Below are 23,398 nucleotides of genomic sequence, written 5' to 3'. Positions count from 1 at the left end.
TTAATTGTAGCATTTTCTGCAATCCCGCTTTTAAAATTTCAGGCTTTGTAACCACCTGTCTCCTGTTTAGTACCCAGTTCTTGTGTGTTGCTGATGGACCCTCTACATACTCTGGATTGCCTGCTCACCCTGCTCTGCCAGGTCACAATGAGCTGGTTGCCCACAGATGCATGTGAGCTTCTGTGAATTACTGCCTTGACTTTCAGATATTTGACTGAAAGTTGTTTCATTAATAGTTGTGTGGGAACCATACAGTACACATCCTTGCTTATACCTTCTTTAATTCCTTAGTTGTAAAAAATAGAGAGGCAACACAACCCCACAATTTAATAGTAACTGTATTTTATACTTTATATAACATTTTCCTTCTTTAAGAAAGATAATGGGAATCATAATACATATTTTGCAAGCACAAAACTGAGGCACTAAAGATGAAGTGAGTTGTGTGTATTCACATAAAATCAGTGGAAGCTAAGAATATGGTTTTGTCTTCTGACTGCTAGGCTGTTGAAAAGTACACAAAAATCTGTCTGTCTAGCAAGTCCTTAGGTGGGACTCAGTGCAAATCAGTGAACGGAGTGTGTGAAACAATCTGCTGTCCTTTGGAATCTCTAACGTAATTACCAATAATCCCTGTTGCACTGACTGAAATAAGTTCATTCTAAGGCAATCGTGTGTGACAGTCTCAGTGCCAGTCTTCATTTTGCTTAGCATCTTGTACTGTTTTGCCAGTTCTGCATTAAAACCTTGGTTTTCATAGGCTAATATAGGATAATAGCAATCTGTTCAGGAGTGACACTGCTATGTAGCATCCTAGTTAAACAGCGAGCACCATTAAAAATATGCACAACACATTCTGGATCTCCAAGTGCTCATTTAAACCCTAGATTTACTCTAATCAAGGCAGCTTATTTGTCCTGGTACAGAACAAGCTCTTGGATAATTCATAGTTTATGGATTCACATTGCATCCAAATTTTTTTTACTTGTATGGCATACAGTGCTGCTGTGTCTTCAGTACAATTCACTTTATATCACATTGCCCAGAGTCATGATGAACATACAGATGTAAATGAAATTACAATAAGTTGGTCCCTTGTTACTGTGTATGTAGTCTCCAGTTTAAGATGGGTAGAACACTACTCAGACCCTTTTATTTGTTTATTTATTAACTTCTGAAGACACAGTAACTATCCTGTTCGTGGCTGGTGACTAAAGCACTCCTTGGGATATTGTACTTGCTGGATCAGCTTTAAATACTGTTGGTTCAATGTGTTGCAGGGTAGAACAGAAAACCTACCATCTTAGGTACGGCAAAAAGTTTTAGTTAACTAAAAAGCTTTATTAGTTAACCTTTGCTAATTTGTTTTGACTGAAGCAGTCTACAAAGTATTCCTACAAGCAATTCAGCTGGTATATCCAAAAGGTGGGTAATCCTAGCAACCCTTACTTCCAAGCAGCTGAGGCCAATGGTCGTTCATCTGGCACAGCTGTAGCTGAATGAAGCTGCATGCCCTCTATCAAGATAGGCAAGGCAAAACAAAAAAATCCAAACTGGGTTCATTTCTTCTCCAGCCTCTGAGATTGCAAATACCTGCTACCTACTCAAGTTAGAAGGCTTACTTGTGCTTTGTAAAACACCCATGATGCATGCCTGACCTCAGAAGTACAGTTGCAGGGCAACAAGAAAGGGGAAAAAAACAACTGATTTTTCTTTCTTTGCTAAAGCCAAGACCAAAAGACTTTGTATTGCAACACTGCAAGTCAAAATGCTGTGAATTGCATCAAGTTTTTATCGTGCTGAAGATTCTCAGTTAAAATTCTTCTTCCTAAAATGCCCACAGATAAGGGAAAAGCATTTAGAAGGGATGACTGCTTCTGCTCCATCTCCACGTCATGGTGAGGCCTCTCTCTGGGCATGTCCCCCTGTTGCCTTTAAAAGCCAGGACCCCTGCCTCACTGCAGGGCACATGAAGGTGGTACAGAATGGAGGACACCTTTGGCTATGGATTTCCTAAAGACATCTACCTTCCTTATTACCAACTGTGAGTATTTACTGCAGGAATTCAAAAGCAATTTGTGCCTTCTGCTTGCACAGGGAGAGTAGCAGCTCTTGTTATTGCTGTGGCTGTGGGGGCTTAAAGCCCACATACTTTCCTTTTTATGTGCTTTTGGCCCTCCTCTTCCATGAGAAAGGGGATACTGTAATAATTCATCTTTCCTCTGAGAGAAACAGTGGGAAGCACAGGCATGCTGCTGCCTTCATGCGTCCTCCATCCTCCTCCCAACCCGGAGAGCTAGGAACTCCAATCGCGGCTCTGGTGAGGATTCACCCTGCGGCCTCACGGTGCCCATCCTTTTCTCTCCCCACTTCCTCCTCTCCAAAAGCTCAAGGTCGTTCCAACCATCTCTTCAGGGAGGAAAAAAACAAAACAAAACAAAAAACCCACTGCAAAGCCGGGGCAGTCCCGGTGCACCCCGCTGCCTGAGGTAAGCGCTGCTGGCCGGTGCTGCCCTCAACCGAGAGCTGCCGCCGGTGCCCTCGCCGCCCTATCAGACCTCTCGGTATCCGCGCGCGGCTCCAGGCGCAGAGCAGGAAGGGCCGGGAGGGGAGGGGCCGCCGGCTGCCTCCGTGGCAGAGCTGCGCGGCACGGCAGGGAAATACGGTGATCACTGCCAGCGAGAAGGAGCCTTTCGCGGCAATACGGTAACGTGAGGGCGGGGCGGGTCCCGTCTCGTCGGCAGCTCTACGGTCCCGGATGCGGCCGCGCCTGGAGAGGGCGCTCTCCCTCTCTATGGTGTCTCTCCGAGGGGCGGGCCCCGCGCCTGCGCGAGGCGGGCTCGCTGCCCCCCCGCCGAGGCCGCGGTCCCGGGCGCAGAGAGGCGGCTGTCAGCGATCGCGGCGCCGCCGGTGCTGAGGAGCGCGCCTCGCCCCGCCCCCCTCGGCCTCCGCCGCGCCGCGGGGGGGCTGCGCCGCCGGCACCTGCGGGGCTCCGCGGCGGCAAATGGTGGGGCCGGACGATGGCGGAGCTCCGGGCGGCGCGGCCGTGCTTCCCGCGGGCCGGCAGGAGGCGGCGGCGGAGGAGGAGGCGGAGGAGGAGGACGGGGAGCGGGATGGGAGCCGGGGCCTGAGCCGCGGGAGCGGCGTGCCGGCGGCGGGGCGGGAGCGGCTGCTGCAGCGGTACCTGGCGGCGCTGGGCCCGGCGGCGGGCGGGCGGCGCTGCCCCGAGAAGGCCGCCAACGGGGCCGCCTGCGCCGTGGGCCCCCGCGGGAGGATGACCAACGGGGACGCCGGCTTCCTGCTGCCGGGCGGGCCGCCGCCTCGGGAGCAGGGCGAGGAAGAGGAAGCGAAGCTGCACAACGGGGGCTTCCTCCTCTGCCCGCCTGGCCCGGGGGGCGGCACCGCCGCGGGCGCGGCGTTGGAGGAGCCGCTGCGGAGCTGCTGCCTGCGGGGCGAGGCGGGAGGCAGCCCCCCCAGCGGCCCCGCCGCCCCCGCCTTCACGGACGTGAGCCTGAACTCTCGCAACACGTACGAAGTAAGCCGCCGCCGCAGTGCCCCGGAGCACCTGCCTCCCGCCCCGGAGCCGCCGCAGGAACCGGCCGAGAGGGCACGGCGGGCGGGCATCGCCGGTGCCGGGAGCAGCTTGGCCGAGTTCTTCACCAGGTACGGACGGGAGGGCCGCCCTGGGCCGCCTCCGGTCCTTGGGCCGCGGCTCTGCCCCGCGGGGACCGTGTGCGGGGCTCGGAGGTAAAAGTGCTGTCACCGCTACGGAGCCGGTGCGCTTACGTGTGAGCCCGCTGTGTGCACCGGAGCGCTGTGCTGTCTGGAGGAACCCGGGGTGCTGGTGATTAAACTGATGGTAAATAACGCGAAATTCTCCCTGTAGAAGCTCTTGGTCGTGCCGTGCAGGAGGTGCGTCCTGGCTGTAATAATTTACAGCATGCTCTGTTGGACTTGTCCTTAAAGATGGGAGTTAACATTTGCTGGTTTCTGTTCTTTTGCTCTCCAAACCCCGGGACTTCATTTGTTGTGTTATAGTTGCTCTGGTAGCACAGAGGGTTGTTAGAAGTCAGAATAAGATTAAATTTACTAACTGAAAAGGGTTGATGTGGAAAAGCAGTGATTAGGAAGGCATGATCCCAAACAGAAATGGGCCTCTTTTGCCTGCCATTGCAAAAGGGAGGAGGTGGGCTCAGGACTGAGCGTAGTGGTGTGAGCACGGCTGTTATGCCTCTGCTTTGTGCCAAGCACGGACTGTGAGTTGGTCCCCTGTTCCCACTGTTTCCTGTGGGTGTTTTTCCCCCCGTCCTCTTTTTTCCCTACTTTCTGTGCACTGCAGTACATTGCCTTCCCTTTGCTTCCTTGTTGCTTTTTGCTCGAGCTTTTGGAGAACTTTGGCTCCTAGAAAAGCCAGGACTTGGCGTGCCGTGGAAGTCGTTGTCAGCAGACAGGGACACTTTCAGTTTTCAGTATAATATCTGGAAAAACTTAATTGCATCTGTTGTGGCAGAAGCCAGAGTAGTGACACTGATGAAGGATGAGTTTGCAGGATACTGTTTCATAGTCTCTTGCTGGCCCGGCTGGCTGTGCCTGGTGAGCAGTGCTGGCCTCAGGGACTGCCAAGCTCTGTGTTTGTGTTGGTGAAAGTGTTGTACAGCACTGGGCAGCCACAATGAGATTCATTAATGAAGTCCAGTTCTAGTTTTTTTTTTTCTTACTAGTTGTTTTTTTTTTTTTAAAGCCCAAGCTTCTCATACTTGATGCTCTTGTGTGCAAAATAACATGAGTTTGTGTTCTTGATTGCTTAGAAAAGTAGTAATAAAGGAGGCAGTCAATTCTTCTGACCTACTTCTAATGTTTTAAAAGCCTGGACTTCTCACTTTCTTAAAGTGCTTGGGTTTGTTCAAAACCAATGGTTGCCATTGTGAGTGGGTTTTTCTCCAGTTCTTCACAAAGAGAACTTTGCCTTGACTCAGCAATAGGGACTGCATTTATTGGAAATCACTCTATGATTGAATGCCCACCTCTTGTAGACCTTCCCCCACAGGTGATTGCTGAATGTTTAAATCATCAGGGAGTGGTAAATGGTGTTGTTCTCCTGAACTTTAGATCGTGCTGTGTGGAAGCATCCTGTGAAGAGTCTTTGTTAAGAGCGCATCTCGCTAATGCTTTGTCAGGACACAAACATTTTTCTCAGCATTGGAGGAAATGTGTGGGCTGTGCTAAATGCAGGTGTGTCTTGTATAGGATGCTTCACGCTTGTAATGCTCTTTGTCTAGTTTACAAGCTGTCTGAAATTCAATAGCTCTTATGTTTTCCCAATAACTGTAATTATATGGCCCTTTCTTTTAAAAGGTGGACCTTTCTTGCTGCTATTTGGTTAAGAACTGTGTGAAAGTGAGGAGCAAATCTGTATGAAAGCTCTGTGTTGTAACTGCCTGACCAGATGAATTCCCTCGCCATGGCAGATCTGGGTTAGGAGGCCGCTCTCTCCAGCTGCTTATTTCAGTCTCCTTAGCTATCAGCCTGGCCTGCTCTGTAGCTTGCTGAAATGATCCACGTTCTGTCTTCGTGTCACTGAACTGGAGGAGAAGCTGCTGAGGGGAGGCAGGGGGAAGAGAGCAGCTGTGCAAAATGCTCCTTGTGTGGTTCTGCTGCAGGGAGAGTGCCTGTGCCCTCCAGGTGGAGGGAAACTTTCAGAAAAATTGTTACTGACAGGGCTTGCAGATATTTTTCAGTGAGCGTGGAGTGTAGTATTTCACCCTGGGTTCTTATCTTGTATGCATGCCAAATTGCTAATCCTATCAACTCAATGCTAACAGCTTTTTAATGGAAAATAACAGTTTTTGCTGCCTTTTTATTCTACTTCTCTGTTTCCCTCAGTGTATGAAGTGGGATGCCTCTCATGTGGGGTGTATGGAGCAGAGAGCAAAGCCCCTCATCTCCCCTGTGCTGCTGCCACAGTTGGGTGCCTTCTGGAGAGTCAGCTCTTGCTCTGTTGTACTCCTGCATAGGGTTCGTAGCACAGCTGTGTGTAGGCACTGTTCAGGGCTCTTTGGTCTTGCATAGCAGCTTACAAGTGCAGTGTTCTCTTCTTAGGTTATTCAGCTGATTTGTAGATGGTCCCAGTGGCTTACTGTTGACCACAGAATAATTCAGTGAGCAAGGGCATTAAATGGACGGTAGAATTAAGGCAGGGGTGATTACCATGGCTGCAGATCCTGCACCTCTTTTAAAGGTGATTTTACTTCATTTTTCACGCGTATCTTGTCAGGCATTTTCTCAACTCTTGCAGCTATTGTTCCTTCCTGAACTGCACTGATAAGTGTAGGTACCTGGTAGCTGACAGTTCCTGATTGCTTTCTGAGCCCTGGGTTCAAAGCTTAATGTTGACAACAGCAGTGGTACGTCCTTTGTTGTTGTAAAGCACCATTTTTCCAAATGCTTGTTTTCCAGAATTAATCTAACAAGCTTTTCTTTTTCTGATAAGATCACAAAGAACTCAAATTGTAATTACCACTGCTGGTAGGTCTTCAGAATTTGCTGTGAGCAACAGTGCAGTAGGGTTGCAAAAGCATGTATGGTGTTGGCATACATGTGCTTATAGAAACTGCCTTAGCCTCATCCTTCCTCACTCAGAACTGCTGCACTTACTGCCCAGCAGTCTTGAGAAATCTTCACTCTTGAAGGTGGTAAAAAGCTGAATGGAGTTGATGTTTGTAGGAACAAAGAACTGAGAAACTGCTCAAGCCCACATTTTGTAAATGCAGTTCTGTGATTCATTCAGTAGGTAGTTCTTCACAAGCTGCTAATCTTCTTGCTTGGGAAAATGACCTTGACAGAGACTGTAGAGTCTGCAAAACAGTTCTCTGAGCAGTGCTGCTCGTGTACTGCAGACTGTAGGTTACTTTCCATTTGTTATGGAGTAGCACTTCAAGCTCTTTGAGCTGTCTTACACACCTCATGTACGGTTGCATCTTGTGAATATAGAATTGATAGTTCTGTGTGTATGCAGAGCTTTTCTGGTTCATAAATGGCTAAGAATTTCCAGGGAAGGAACTGCCCATCTGTTTTGGGGGTTTGGGTCCAAAAAGAATTGAGTGTGAACTGTCCTTGCTGCCACAGATCTTCCCACCCTTCTGTACCTGCCAAGGTCAGAAAGCTGATCAATGGGATTTTGCAGGATTTAATCTATATTCATGTATTTCCTTTACCTTCTTGTTGACGTCCTGAAAGACTTGTGTTTTCTTTTTTTGTCCAGACCTGGGGGATAGAGGTGAGAGAGAAAGGGAATGGGGATTGCAGAGCTTCTAATAGGTCAAGGAAATAAGGTGACATTGGTTTCGGAAAGAGGAATGACAAAGAAGGGTTCAGGTACTGAAACAAAGCTTGCCCTCAGAAATTGTGCGGGCACTTCTCACCTTTCTGTTTTTGTCAGACCAAGTTTTTTGTTTGTTGTAGATGTTACTGTTTTGTTACTGAAGTGATCAGCAGATGCTTACAGTTGTTGAGAATTACAGCTGCCTGGAGTAAGTGGAAAAGAGCACCTGAACCCAAAACTTCAAATAATTGATTCAGCCACTGTTCTTTTTCCCTGAGTTAGAGACACATTCAGTTTCTTAGAAATAAGAAAAAGCATTCATATGATCAAAATGTAAGCTTTTCCATAGGTTCTTCCCACACGGTTCACTAAGAACAATTTATTTGTGAAGTTGCGTTGACATGGTGGCCAGTTTCTGGCTTTCAGTCATATGAATGACAGATATTGGCAACTTAAGGAAGTGCAGTCTCCAAAGTAAGACAAACAGTAGTAAATGCTTCAGCTTCAAACTCTGCTAATAACTGCACACATAGAAAACTTTACCAGAATTGTATGATTTTCTTACTGCACGTATAAAGGCTCTCCACAAGTGTTCTGCTGTAGCAAAGTTATTGAAGTGGCAGCAGCTTTGTTCTTATGAGTGAACTCATTCTGAGCAGCTTAAGAAAACTAGCAAGCTCTCAAGGTCTGGTAGCTGAAAATAGCTGTTAGACAAAGTTTCACTCCTAGCCCTTGTGTTGTATAGTTTTTAAAGGATGTTTTGTCTCTTGCTATTTGCTCTTCAGCTGGGAAGAGTTTTTTCTTTTTTGGGTGATAGGCAGTGCTTTAAGCTTTCTTCGGGTCTTGATGGCTCTGTGCTTCTCAGCCTCTTTATTATTGCTTCCTAAGGAAGTGAGACTGCTTCATACTGCTTCATACTGCTTCATGCTGCATCCTGATAGCCAGGTTTGTCCCAATTCTCTGAGACATAGTGGGCTCTTATATGAAGATACTACGGGTTTTTGAGTGAAGGCTGGGTGGAAGGAGAAAGCCTGCTGCTGGTTGGCACTGTGTTGGCGGCAGCTGTGCAGAGCGCAGTGCTTCTGGCCCCACACTGGGATGGCAGTGTCAATGTTGGGTGCGTGCTCTGTGGGTGGACTTCTGACTTCAGCGAGGGGAAAACTCATACCTGAATTTTTCAGGTATGAGTATTTTTTTCATACTGAGAATAACACCTGTAGCCTGTGGGAGGAAGCTCTTGGCAGTTTTTTCAGACAGGCTTGCTGCTGCGGCCCCCTCTGTCACCAGGGTCTGGTTTGTACTGAGTAAGACGTGGCAGGAGAAGGGTGACCAGCATACTGAGCTGCTGATTCTACTTTTCTGCTTTTTGCAGCATGGGAGACTCAGCTGTGGCCGGGTCATCCCCACCAATGCTCGGTTTTCTCTCCTAATTCAGTTCCTAGTGCAGCCATCAGTGTAGGATCTTGTCTGTGCTGCTGCTGGGCATTAATGAGGATGTTTGTATGCTGGATGCCAGAATTCCTTACCAGGTAAACAAGCCATCAGCTACCAGAGGTATTTGGGCAGTTTGTAGCTGTGAAAGGGAAGTGGAGCAGATTGCAGAGCTTGTTGCTCCTCCTGTTCTGTAGGCAGCTGAGGGGTGGCCTGCAGAGTATCTTTCTCAGGCTCAATCAGGCTGCCAGGAGCAGTAAGCACCATGAGCTCAGGGGCAGTCCCTGAATAATACTGCCCTGTGCTGAACTTGGATCACAGATCTGTAGGCTGTGTCAGAGGTGAAGACATCTCACCTTTGTCATGAAAATGTATCTTGGAATGAAGTGTTTGGACTTTCAGTATAGTGCCTGTGTTGATGATAAAGCTGCTGACTTCACCTTAATGAAAATGAGTCACAATGAGAATGGTTTTAGATAGTTTTGCCTTATTAGGTTGGGGATAATTGGAGATGTCTCGGTGAATAGATGTAAGAACTTCTGTTGTCAGATAAAAAAGGGAATGCCTCATATCTACTGCTGGTATCTATCTTCACATCCTATGTGAGCTGCTGCAGCTTGTCAAGCTAGGAACTGACATATGTTTGGCTTTATGGGATGAGTGGTATGGGATGGCTTGACTTGTAAGGTATAGAGTGTGGGAATGGACACAGCAAAGGTTATTGATGCAAGGAAGAAAAGAGGCTTCCCCTTAGTGGAGCTGAAGCAGCTGTTGGGTGGGTGGGAAAAGGGCTCTTCTGATACGGTTTTGTTCAAGGTATACTTACATATACATATATATATGTGTATATATATATACATATGTATATATATATACACATATATATATGTATATATATATATATAGCTGCTATATATATGTATATATATATGTATGTATATATATATATAGCTGCTATACAGCTGGCTAACCAGCTGTGGCTTGGCAGGAGTATGTTTTCTTGGTTGTTCAAGAAGTAGCTACAGGTGCTCGACTGGGTAGTAGAAGTTCTCCGTGTGTCACACCTCTGTGATGTAGGATTTTGAGTTAGACTGCATGGGCAAGTGGCAGTCACTGTTACAAAAGATTAACTATAGCATTTGTTAGGTATAATGCCTGAAGAGCTGCTGAGCTGCCCAATTAAATATGAAGGTGATAGAGGAGCTTGGCACACAGCTCTGTTTTGCTAGCTCACTCAAATTATTGTGAGCCTGCACTCATTGTCGTTCTTTACTCTTTTGGTATTTGGGCATCCTGAAATTCACCTTCTGCTACCTGTGTTTCTGACTACTTGAGCCAGTTTATAAAGCTAACCTGTGCAACACCTCTTTGTTAGAAGCATCATTCAGACTTTTAAAACACTGTTTGCCAGTGAATGTTCTGGACAGGGTGTTCTGCAGTATTGCTAAACGCTGCCTACTCATAAAACTTCCAAAATGTTCTTGTGTCTGTAATAAAACCTTTCGCTACCAGAGTCTGTAAATCCACTTTGGTACTGGTATCAGCCAGGAGGAACCTGAATGGTACAGCTGATCAAATTTAGGTTCTTCAGTGCAGCTCCATGGTGATTTGTTTGTCTGGGTGTCCTCAGCAAGTGGACAAAAATCTCTTCCTTCCTTACTCGATTGTTCACAGCTAGCAGTTTATGAGATTTCAGGTATATCTAATTGAGGCTGAGACTTTAGATACCATTTCTGATGGTGTTGTTGATTCATGTTTCATTAAGAAACCAGAAACCACAACACTGTGAGCTCGGTCCTACAAGAACTTAATGCCTTAATGTCTATAAAAAGCCTGGGATATACCTCTTCTAACTCTTCAGTCACACAGCCATCTGGATAAGCACTACCAAGTGCACCTAAGTCACTTCCCAAACAACTTTTTTCTGCCAGTTTAGATGTCACAGACCTATTTTGTACACCTACAAAGCTTATTTAAAAATGAACTGTAAATGAAGTAAGAACAGACTGTGTGCACAAGCAGAACTGTGTTTTTGTGGAGATGCAAAATCAGTTTCATCATCCTATGTACTCAGTATTTCAGTGAGTTTGACTTTTTACTTCAGATTGCTTTTATTCATCTGGGAATTTTATTGGAGTTGGTAGATTTTAACGTACTCATGTTATTGCAGGCTAGTTTGGCTTTCCAGTGTTTTTTTTAACTCTTTTTTTTGTCATTTTAGTTAAAATAAAAAACAAACAAACAAAACCCAAAAGAAGATTCAAAACCAAGCAAACAAAAAATGAAACCGAAGCCAAAGTGAAAATCCAGAACACAACACCACCCTCTGAGCTGTTTGTACTCCTGCAGGGTGCTCGTTTGCAGCATTATTTCCATGTTGGATTCCCCTCCTGAGCCTTCATGATTCTGTAACAAAATGTTATGTGGGAGGGAGAGAGGAAGCTCACGATGATGGATGTGGTGCTGTTTCTTTCCCGTTGGTGTCTCGCTTCATTGGATTTAATGTGAGAAAGTTGTCTTATACTGTGTCTAATATCAGGTACTAGGATGTTCATTAAAAAGGAAAATAGAACCAGCTCTCACTTCCTTTGTTGGTTCTTGTCGCTTTCAAATCTTGTTTTCTCAGTGTTTCCCTAGGTGGAGTTGTGATGATTTGATTCTCTGATATGCAAAAAGAAGTAGAATGGTTCCTTGGCTCTACTCTGATGGAGGAGGCAAAGCCCTGCTGGGACCCCCATGTGCCTTAGCTGACTGCTCTGCCTCAAGAACATCTAGTTATAGCTGTGTTGCTAGACTTGCTGGCTAAACAGCTGGGCTGGTTTTCTGGGTAGTGACGTTAGAAGAACAGTGCGGAGTAAGTCCAACTTGCTAGGACTGTATTTTAACTTCCTACCTTGCAACTTAGCTGCATTTCACTGTTTTCTTTTTTGTTGTGGCTCCAGCACAGTTGCCACTTCCTGCTTCTCTATACCCACACTGTCCAGCAGCCTCTCTATTCTTCTAGCCCTCAGACTAACCGCACGTAGCACATGGGCTGCAGGTTGTGGTTTTATGGTGGGAGTGGAAGGCTGAATTAGAAACCTCATCTTGGTTTAAAGCTAGAGGGCTGGAGGCAGTTAAAGGCTGTGAGTACTGTTTCTTAGTGCTACTGTTAAGATTGCTGGATTCAAATGGGAGGTGAATAAAGTTGATTGCTATCAGTAATACAGCGCTGTACCTCTACACCAGCAGAGCTGTTTTCATGATGAGTCTTCAGCCAGGCTCCTCTGAGTCTCAAAGCTGAGGCTGAAAACCCAAGGGTGTGCGCTTAGAGTGGACTGAAAAGCAGCTGCTGGTTTTGTTGGGTGCCCAAAGCTGTGAAACACTCATAGCCTGTTGTTACCTGCATGGCACAGAGCTGTGGGAAGGGAAGACAAACATGTCTGGTTCCACTGTAACAGTAGCAAGGTGCTATTCAAGCAGAGTTTAGACTTCACCAATTTATCTTAGCAGCAAAAGTAATTTGGAAGGGAAAGGCAGGATGGAAGCAAGCAATTTGTATGCTGCAGGTACCAGGAGGGCATGAGCCTCCTTGGGTAAGGAGAGAGCAATGCACCTGTGTGTGTCACTGCAGCTGCTGTAGCTGTGTGACTGTGGGAAACGGTAGTGTAACCCAAACCCTGTTAAGCATAGGTGTTTTGCTATGTGGTATCGATGATATTTTACTCTGTGGCTAGAGGTGGTTTTGTTCTTCTGGTACTTCAGCAGGTGTATGGTTTGAGAGCACTTCTATGCAATAGAGTATATACAGTATACAACTAGAAGGGAGAAAACATTGCACGACTGTCCCTGGGCTTCTGTGAAGTGGAACTTCATTCAGTGAGTCAGTGTGATGTCTCTGTTCCTCAACAAGCATCATTGCTCAGTTTCGCAATGTAGGTTTGTCAAGAAGTTTTGAAATTCTCAGGTGGATTTTGAGGTTCCTTATCAAAATGCTGTTTTCTGGGACTTTTCCTAGGATCTGCAGATCTCATTAATATTCTAAGCAGCAAATGCAGTGCACTTCCTGCAGCTCAGTGAATGCAATCTGTAAGCATTCACAGATGCTGTTCATTAAACAGCATTTTTGTGAGGCTTCCCTGTTGTCACCAGCACATGAGAAGATGTGATGCTGTTAGCTGCCAAAATAATGTATTAAGAGTGTGCTTCCATCCTGGGTTAAGCAAAGCTTATTTGTAAACCGCCCATTAATTACTCTTGGATTAGAATTCCTGTGTGAGGTTGATTCTGGCGAATGATGCAAAGCTTGATCAGCTTTTTTACCTTCAGAAGGCTCAGACTTTTATGGAATTCTAAATCAAATAGTATATTTTTTTCTTTTGTGCCTTCATGGAAAAGCAAAAACAGGCCTTTCGTTAGTTCAGTACACCACAGAAGACGTGGAACTGTATTCTGGAAAGCTTTTTGTAGTGTTGGGTTGTGCTTTTCTTTTTTAGTGAAGTTTCTTAAGAGCCACAAACATGCTTTTTTTAAAATGTGGAGATATTAAAGCCTTCTGTATGTTTACATGCCATACTTTTAAATCTACCAGCTTCCTGGTTAATCATAAACCAGCTCTGATATGGTGACAGATTGCCATCAGGGTTAAATCTTCCAGTTGCCCCTGGGTGGGCATCAGTGAGGTGGTGCAGGCAGCATCCCATAGTGTGTGCAGCACCTGCATAGTTGCAGTGAGTGCAAGGAGGCAGCAAAAGGGAAAGAAGCAAGTGGTGTAACTTAGAGAAAGCGTATCAGGAAGGGTCTTGGACTTAGAACAGAAGACAGGAAAAAAATGGTTCCTACTGTGACCACGTGATGGGTGGCTTTCTACAAAGTAATTCAGCAGCAGGGTCATCTGTCTGCTTGAGTGTAACTGCATTAACCACTGGCAAAGGGTGTCTGCTAAACTGGAGCTGTGTGTGTTTTCCCTGGTTTTCTGGTCCATGTTACGAAAGTTCAAGAAATTTCACAAAGTTTGTGGAAAATGTTAGTGAATATAGTAGTTCCTCATTTCTTTTTTAAATTTGTGTTGCAGTGTGTTGCACAGGGACTTCCAGAGTTTTGCTCTTCAGTTTTCAAATAGCCTGTTGTCAAAAACCATGTGAAAGTGTAGAAGCTGCTGCATGCTCCGAACTTACAGTTGAGGAAGTGTTTGGTATTGCTGAAACAGCTTTGGTGTTGCATAGAGTATCTTAGGATTCCAGGGTTAAATTGAATGTTAAGTAATTCTGTATTAGTATCCAAGTGACTGCAATGAAAGCTACTTCTCTTTAAAGTAATTAACTTGAAGTGAAAGCGAAGGTAGCACATTATGTTTGCTGAGCAGTGAATCACTGTAGTGGTGAATTCAGTTTAAACTTGAAGTGAATAAAAATATTTGTGCACACAGTAAACAAAAATAAAACCTTCCTTTTTTTTTTTTTTTTTTCTCCCCCCCCAGAAACTTTTTCACTAAAAGGACAAAGGAACTCAAACCTGCTGTCCAAAGTGCTCCTGGCTGGAAGTTGTTTGGAAAAGTGCCCCCCAGGGAAAACCTTCCAAAAGATTCCAAAATAATTCAGCAGGTGAGTGGACATTGCATGACTCTAGGCAGAAAGCTTGGAAGAATTAATGCATATTGCATTATTGCAGCTCTGTTGCCGTTGTTTCCACATTCCTGCTACATGGCCATAGGGTGCTCTGTGGGATCTGTGTCTAAAGGATGCTATCTACAGAGAAGGAGGAGTTGGAATTTTATGACTGTTATGTTCCTCAGCACACCTCAGTGCTTATAAAGCATTGATACGTGTTCGAAAGTGTAAATTCTGTAAACACTAACACTGTTTTATGGCTGTTTAAATCAAAACATCAACACTCTTACTAATTATCCATAAAATGTTGCCTCATTTAACATGGTACAATTTTGTAATGATTAAATGATTGCAAAATACTGTAGTCTTCCTTTAAGGTTCAATCTTGAGTTAATTTGCCTGTTTTGTTCAATAGGATCCTAATTAGGCTTCTAAATTGTTTTCAAGCTAGCTAATTAACTGTTTCAAGCTTGATAATAATTTAGCAGAATTTATCCTATAAAAGCATTCTTGAATAGTGTTACAAAACAAATCTTTTTGGATCTAGCTCATCTTTCTGTAGTCCTTGCTTCTTGCCTGTAAACTTGTTATGTCAGTAACTGGTGAAAAATGGCGTGGAATTCGTGTCATCTTTCACTTAGTTTTTTTAAATCTCACTTGAGCTTTTTTTTTTTAAATTAAAAATAATTGCAGCAGTGCAAGTTGAACTTGTTTGGGATTTACAAGGGTACTAGAGAAAAATAATTCCAATTTCTGTCCCTTGATGCCAAGTTTTGTTACTGTGTCGATTCTGCATTTTCACTCCAGTGACTGAAATAATAATAAAAACAGCTCAGTCTTTAAAGATGAGGAATTGGTAATGTATCAGTAAAGTTAACATACAGTGCCAAAGCTGAGAGGTTTTTTCACTTAAGAAATATGAATGTCTCTTGTGTTAATGAAAACAGTAACTGAATCTCTTGAGCTGCTTTTTTCTTTGTCTCCTCTCTTAAATTCCATATGAGCTGATGTGTTTGGCAGGTGCAAATAGCTGTGAATGAAGCAGTGTTCAGCCATCTTCTAGAAAGAGCTTCATGGTGAAAGAGGGCCTTTTGGGAGCAGCTAAAGTGAAAAATAAGAGGTTCTTTTTGAAGGAGTTCAGTGTAATGAGAGTTGTCGCACAATGAAATGTAGGAAAATAAGGAAATGATGAGATTGCTGCAAGTACCATATACTCTGAATTAAACTAGATGCTTTTTCACCACTTTCAAATATACTTTTCTCATGGAAATGTTTTATTTTTTGGCAGGAGAAGGCAGGTGTGTTTAGTTTGTATGCACATGAATGCTCTTGGCCTTGTGCTATGAAAATACCATGCTGAAAATCCAGATGTTTCGTCCATCTTGTGAAATGAACATATGCACAATGCTTACCAATCATCTGCTTCCTATTTTCTAGCAATGAAGATGTTTGTTTGACAAATGAGTTAAAGTCTGCACAAATGTTATTCTTATCCTGTTGTCTCTTAGTGACTGTTTTTCTTTTAAACTGTTATTTTAAAATGAGTTTTTTAACTCCTCCAAAGTGTCAGAAAAGCAGAAATATTTAAACAGTGCATTGCCTTTAGGCATGATTGAGTTTGTCTTGAAGACTATTCATATGGCTTATGTTAGAGTGGTTGCCAAATTAAGATTGGATTTGTATAATGTGGAGTGTTGTGTCAATAATGGGTAATATTATTAGGTTCTAAATCAGGTAAAGCGTGTATGGTCTTTAGATAAAGCGTCGTGATCTGGAATCCACACTTATGAAAGTAAGGATCGTAACTAGTGGCATATTAACTACAGAGTTAGATCTACAGTATCTGAGAACTTGATTGTTAAAGTGAGAGAGAACCCTAATGTATCCATATTTAACATAAAGTGTCTTACATACATGTGTAAGAGTTACACTATAGTTCCTTGTGCTATGTCTTTGAAGAAATGACAAAAATTTTTATCAAAAGGATTCAAATTTGTTAATCTGGCCATAGCCTAGAATGAATATAGGCACACATTGTTATTGACAGTGAGTGGAAAACAGCATCTGCTCCTCAAGTGTCTGACTGAGGTCCCCAAACTCAGTTCTTCACTATTGAGGATGCATCCAAAAGGGAAGCAGGCAAGAATGCAGTTACAAGGCCTGTAAAAGCTAATACAAGCTTCATTTGTCCTGTTAACCACTATCCTGCTACCTGATTGGAGATGAGCCTTGGTCTTAAATTTCCATGTTTCTGTCCTGGCTGGTGAAAGCTTCCCTTGCTACTTGTTTTGGTGAGGATGGCAGTAAATTCATAATTGCATCTAAATTAATAAGTCTGTCAATAGGAGTTGCTATATATGCCCTTGCAGAAAAGTCCAGTGGTGATTACAGTGTCTTGAATAACTTCCTCCGAAAGTCTGGAAACTTAATTTGGGATACTCTTTCAGGCATTTTTCAGACGACAATGTTGCCAGCTCTGCCTTCAGAGACTGTCTGATGAGCGCGACTGTAAATTTCACTGTAGTTTCATACCATATGGGGAAGATAATTGCTCTACCCAAAGCACGCTGCTGAGCCTGCATGTTTGTGGAGGTGGCAGAGCCCCTCGCAGCTGCGCTGCCATCAGCATGCTCAGGGTGCAGTGCTCAAACTCCAAGTGGGCCAGAGGCTGAAAGGTCTTGGCAGCTGCCCCTGCCGGCGCTCAGCTGCTGGCATGCACTGCTCCCCTTGGACTTGGAGCTGCCCAGGCAGGATGTGATTAAGGCCAACTCTTTTACTGGACATCTCCCTCCTCTGGGCTTCCTTCCTTTGCTGTTTTTTATAAAAAGGGAAAATAGCAACTCTTTAGGATTGCAAATGTCACGTGCATTTGATAGTTTTAGGAAGTGTGCCTTTTTCATGAACTGCAGCTAATAAAACTGGCTGTTACGAGATGTATGTGGTCATTAATGATCAGTTGGGTACATTCTTTTCAGTCTGTAAAGAAATCTGCTTTCAATTAGACCTCCGAAGTATTTTAACACAGAAGCATTTGAAACCAGAACTGATTTGCAGGATGATGTGTACTGACTGAAGGGCAAGTTCTGTTTAAAAAAGCAAACTGAATTTAATTTTCTGTCCTTATGGTTAAAGAAAAGTCTGTGTTAGTGATCAAAATGATTCTCAATATCAAACCATTTCATTTAGCTCTTTTGTTAAAGCACTCTTGAATATTTTTTTATTAATTTGTTTACAGTTGCGAAACTTTAATGCCCAGTATGCCCAAAGTAAGGAAAACTCAAAATGTGTGAATATGCACTGCGCACAGAAATGGATTTGGTATATGCTTCACTTCATCAAGACTTTTAATGGAGTACAGCCAGTAACAGCCTTATATGAAGGGGGGCTTCTGTTCATGTTGACACATGAAAACTTGCAGTAATTTATTGATTGCTTCTTTGAAAGTAAAGTAAAATAATCTTTTCCAAAAGCTGTCACCTTGTATACAAAATGGCAAGTTATTAACTGTAGGCCATCAATTAAATGCTAACTGTGATTTAGATGTTGTCTAGTGTAGTATCTATCCTACAGCTAACCTTTGAAAATAGTGGGTTTGGCTTGCTCTGAAATCTTTAAAACAAACAAACAAAAGCTCACAAACAGAAACACCACCTGTATTTGAGGACCGATAAACTTGTGCATATTTTTCCAATGTTGTTATATCCCATCTGAAATCTAACAGTGAAATCATTCACTGAATCAGCACAACTCCCATGGTCTCCCAGGGCCAAGGATTGTCTGAGGCTGCTCTTCAGAGGAACAGATGTGTTTTCAATCAGCCTTCAGACAGCTCGGGCCTTCTGACTTGCAGTAGTAATGCTTCAAGCCAGTCACTGTGGTTTCAATTTAAGCTGTGCATTAAAAAGTGCATGACATGTTTGTCAGCAAATCTAAGGATGGTGTATCTGAAAGAAGTACATAGATACAAGGCTGAAAGGTTTTCCGTGAGTGATTTTTATCTAGATAGAGGTCATGCTGGCTCTTCTTGCACATGCTGCTGGAAAGGCAGAAGGAGAAAGGTAGGAGTTCTGCCTGTTCAAATACAGTCAGAAATACACTGGTAACAAATTTCCCTGAGACAGGGATGGACAATGTTGTTTAGTCTTGCAAGGATCACATAGCACCTAAGTAGCATTTAGTTTGCTAGTAGGGGTGAAAAGAGTGTGACGTTCTTATTTGCAGATGTGGCAGTTAGGTTCTCAAGAAACGTCTGTCATCTTTCCAGAGTGTATGTGCAGTGAGAAATGCTGTACTACAGGTAAAACATTTGTGTTTAGAAGTGTTTCAAAGACCTTCCCCCGTAATTTAGGCTTCAGTAATGATTATCTTGTCAACAAAGTGGTAATGAAGCTTGTAGGATCTCAAATGCTCCTCTGTTTGCAGAAAGTATATAAAATACAGTCCAGTTGCAAAGACTTACCCATCTGCTTTGACAAGGAAAATTTGTTGAGGAGAACTTCTGAATCTGCTTTTTGACAGGATGATTCCTTTTCTACTGGGTCTTTGAATTTCTTTAGCAAAAGGGTGACAAGAGAATCGTGTTTTCTTTTAAGAATTAAGGTTTTGCAGGGTAAGCAGACAGCTTGGTAAGCTTGATACGCTGTGGTAGCAAAGTCATTGTTCAGGTTGGCTATATCAAATTCCAAGAGCACAGAAATTAGCAAAAAGATGCTTTTGACATGGTAAAGATGTACACATTAAAAAAAAAATGGTATATGTTTTAGCTTTCTGAGGCTGGCATAGTATTTCCATACTGAAAAGGAGAAAGTGTGGCAGCATAGATGGAAGCCTTCAGATTTCTTTTCTCCTATGGTATGCGTGGTGCAGAAAGAGGTCAGTAACAACACTGAACTTGTGATGAAGAGCTTAATTCCTCGCACTCTTTCTGGTACTGTAACAAGATGCTTCTGAACAATGGCTTTATCTGTTTAGGCGCTTCTTTTTAAGCTTGAACTTTTCCATTAGATCTCTGGGTTCAATCTAGAATGGAAGCCTGCGGAGCTTTGGTTGTGTAGGTATAGGGTCTGCTGTATCTGGACATGCTTTTGCCTGATGACCTTGTTCAAATACAGTATGAAGGGTTACACATTGTTATTTATAATCTTAAATCTGTCCCTTATATCCCAAGTGACTATTTAGAGCCTTACAACCATGTCCAGGTTCTCAGCAGCTTGTTGGTGAAGTTGAAGCGTGGTGCACTTCTAAGCTCTCAATGTAGAAATACTGTCAGACCGTGGTGTTGGAAGGTGAGGATTAAAGGCATTCAGTTGGGTGCAAAATGCAGTGTAAGATGAATGGGAGGAAAAATGAATCATGAAGATGCAGCTTCAGAGCTAACAGTTTCTGGAATGTCAGATTCTAGACCATGATTTGTTCTTTCCTTTCTCACAGTGTACTTGCTGAGGGTAGTGCTGAACTAAGTGTAGTGATTACAGGTGGTGTGGTCTAGGGGAGGGATGTTGCATCAACACCTTTTGTTATTCACTTGAAAAAAGTGCTATGGAAAAAGATCTTTTGAGAAAATGTGCTGTTGGAATAAACTACATGACATCACTTGAAATGAAGAATAACCTAATGGGAGCTTATACACGTCTTGGTCAAGTGTGTAGTCTTTGTGTTTTTTTGTGTTTTGAGGGCTGGAGGAGGAGGAGCGGCTGCATCTATTTTTTTAAAGATAAGCACTTGATGTATGAATTTAAACTTCAGCTTGCATGTTGCTGTATTATAATGGTCTTTTCCTTCATTTATTCACTAAGGCTTTGCTTCTGTTTTTCTCATTAGGATGACAGTTCTGGCAGTCTTGCGTCAATATCTGCTCTCAGTCTGTTAAACACAGGGGTATGGAATTTAATATGTTTTTTTTTTCTAGTTGTATTCAATGCCATGCATGGGACTATGTAGCACTCATTAAAAATAGAACAAACATCGCATTTTCACAGTAGCATGAATATTTTATGGCACTAACCATCAACTCATTAGATACCATTAGTAAAAAAAACCAAACAAACAAACTTTCACACATAAATCTCACTAACAACTTCAAGTGATAGAGTATTGTTTATTAACATACTGCATGTTCTTGAATAGCAGAAGGTAGAGTAAATTACTGTCAAGTTCTAGCATTACCTTTGCTTGTTGTGCATCCTACTTAATGGTAACAGTTGTTAAAATGACTTAAATCTTTATTTTTGAACACTGTATAAATTTGACAAATTGATATCCTCTAGAGTTTTTCCCATCTCTAAGTCACATGAGCAGTAGCACTTCAGAATTCCAGATGCTTTTAATCATACTTTCCAGTATAAAACTGGAACTGTAGAAAGGTGCAGCTGTTGAAACTTTTGTTATGTGGTGTTATATCTTCCATTTGCTGTCACTAGTTTTGCTTCTGAAATTGGTCCAATGCATCTGCCTCTTTGAAAAATCTTCAGTAATCCCACGGCTGATGTTAAACAGGAATAGCACAACTTTGCTGCTTTTCATTCTGTGGATCTGTTACTGTATGTGAAATAGAGCAGTAATGTGACTGCTCGCTGATATATGATGCCTGTGGTTCATGTTACATGGTTCAGGTTCTCTCATCTCTTCTTTATTGGGCACAGAAGCCCATACCTTCGTGTGTTTTTGTAAGCAAATAGAGATGAAACTTGATGCAACTTATGAAAAATCCATTTGAGGAAAAATAAGTTAAAGATGAGAAATGGATGATGTTATTTGGAAGGTTGATCTAGAAACTTTTCAGCATCAGTTTGGTTGTTCTCTCCTATTATGTGAGACATGGTATTCTTCCCTGTCTGTAATCTGAAAGTAAGAAACAAATGTTCTGTTTGTCTGAAAGCATCTGCTTTCTTAGTTCTGAAAAAAATACCTAGAGCATGACTTGAGAATCTTTCAGTGGTATCTGTTCTTGCTATAAACACCATCTTGTTTTTAAGCATCTTACAGCCAATTCAGGTTCAGTAATTCTAACATACAACTTGGAGATTGGTGTGCAAGAGGTGGTCCTTATGCATTAAGCAGAATTTCTGCTTAAATAACTTAGTTACCAGTTTTACCAAAATGGCATAGGGTGCCTTTCTAAGAGACTCAATTTTGAAAGGGAATTTAAAAAGCTGCAAATTGGAATATCTTTATCATAAGCACAGAGGCAGATCTATTAGCAAAAAACTTCCTGCCCCATTTACCTATTACCTGTCTTTAGGTTAATAGGCTTATCTGTATTTCAGTAGGAATAAATACTGGAAATTCTAGTCTGTCTGCATATCAGAGTGCTCTTACTAAGTTGTCATAATGTTTTTCAGGAAAAACATGCTTTTAATTTGTTTGCAGCTTTATGAACGACAGTAGATGAGAAGATGCAGTTCTGGTATTAATAAGGAGACAATTAAAAATGGGTGATATCTAGATTAGATATTAGGAGGGAATTTTTTACTCAGAGGATAGTTGGACACTCTCTGTGGCCCGGAGAGCTGCGGACACCCCATTCCTGGAGGTGCTTAAGGCTGTGCTGGATGGGGCCTGGGATCTTACCTGGTGGAGGGCACCCAGCCCATGGCAGTGGGGTAGGACTGCATTGGCTTTGAGGTCTCTTCCAACCCAACCATCCTGTGATTCTGTGAACTATTTTTGCTTGCTATTAAAGCTGATATTTATTTTTTATCTATTTTGAGATAGGCTGCAATAAAGAATTTTTAGGAACAAAATTACTTGTGATACATGTAATCCTTCCAAAATGGTTATTTTTTATCCTGTGAGCATGTCTTGCAACTCTTGAATCTTAGCTGTCAGTTGTTCTATCCTGTGGGCGCTATGTCCTGCATCTTATGTTCTTGCCTTGTCAGGTGTTCTAAATTGTATTTTTTCCTTTGAAGTAAAATTCTGTGTCAGCTCTAGCTTTATATTCAGTGCTGAGAATTTCAGATCCTTTATCAAATGCTTATTGGAATCTCTTAAGTCTAGTAATACAAGGAGAAACCCATTCCAAAAAAAGGAAAGAATATTTTAGTTGCTCAAGTTAATGAATTTCATGCATGTCTGAAGATTCTTGGATCTAATCTTTCATAGTAGATATGTTTCTTGAGCAAGAAGCATCTTTCCATGTGGAGCTTCTGATATTTGGAGAATGTTTTGTCTAGGGAAATGTACAACCTTGACAGTTTGAGCTTGAAGTTATTTTGGTGGCTGTTTTCTATTAATGCTTAGAATTTCCATGCTACAAAAAAAACGAATGTTTATAAAGCATCTTTAGTTCCAGTAGCACAGTTGGATAATGACTTCTGCCTTTTGTGGAAATCACTGAAGATTTTTATGCCTTTTCTCGCCTGTTTCTTACCTGTTACTTTTGATAAGTGTGTCAGTACCTAGCATATATGACAGCCAGATATGCTAGTATCATTCAGATGTCTAGCTTGTAATTAGATGGTGAGAATGACTTCGTTTCTTATGGCTTTCTGGTGCTCTTAATTTAACTTATATTCCTTCATACCTAATTCTCATACAAAAAAGAAAAAGTTGATTCCAGCTCAGCTTCTTCATCTCTGACTGCTCAGTGAACTTAATTTTGTTGCTCCTGTGACAAAGTACTGGAAAGTGTAAAATTCAGTCAAGAATTTGAGAGGTGGGAAAGCTATTGCCCTTCAGCGGTTTGGGATTAGTTCTTCAGCACTGCAGGCTGGGTGCTGACCGTGGGCTGCTATCCTCCCAATTAAGAATATGCTAGAATAGCCTGAGGTATACAAGGTGGAAGGAGTTCCTGTAATGTCATATGGTTTGAGGTGGAATTAAATAATTTTAGGCTCTTAAAATATGCATGTTCATTCAACAGTGAATTTTGAACTTGTTAATTTTTCTCATGCTTGAGTTACAAGAGAATTAATACCAGTTATTTAAATCCAATTGCTGAAGATATTTGTTTGAATGTGCTAACTGATATCAGATGCATATTGTTTTCAATCAAAGTTGTCTTAGGAATTACACTTCAGGAGAGGATTTTGTTGTAGGAAATCTGTATGACCTATTG

At 42.6% G+C, this 23,398-nt stretch overlaps 1 protein-coding gene across 3 annotated transcripts in view; it reads left to right on the top strand.

Annotated features, from left to right (window-relative positions):
• The first annotated feature begins 1,948 nt into the window (after nt 1-1,948).
• TBC1D12 (TBC1 domain family member 12) overlaps nt 1,949-23,398 on the top strand; it is a 35,871-nt gene continuing 14,421 nt past the window's right edge. Inside the window, exons 1-3 of one of the 3 annotated variants that reach the window (XM_052677165.1) lie at nt 1,949-2,044; nt 14,211-14,334; nt 20,161-20,217. In XM_052677165.1, the coding sequence (XP_052533125.1) occupies nt 1,986-2,044; nt 14,211-14,334; nt 20,161-20,217 (240 nt within the window). In that variant the 5' untranslated portion in view covers nt 1,949-1,985. Of the gene's footprint in view, nt 2,045-2,989; nt 3,664-14,210; nt 14,335-20,160; nt 20,218-23,398 lie in introns of those variants that run through there. The other 2 variants (XM_052677163.1, XM_052677164.1) reach the window with 2 other exon arrangements.

The sequence above is a fragment of the Tympanuchus pallidicinctus genome, unplaced genomic scaffold, assembly GCF_026119805.1.
Source record: "Tympanuchus pallidicinctus isolate F22 unplaced genomic scaffold, pur_lepc_1.0 scaffold16, whole genome shotgun sequence".
Taxonomy (NCBI): domain Eukaryota; kingdom Metazoa; phylum Chordata; class Aves; order Galliformes; family Phasianidae; genus Tympanuchus; species Tympanuchus pallidicinctus.
The sequence above is the reverse complement of the archived record's forward strand: the minus strand, read 5'-3'. Positions and strand labels throughout refer to the sequence as shown.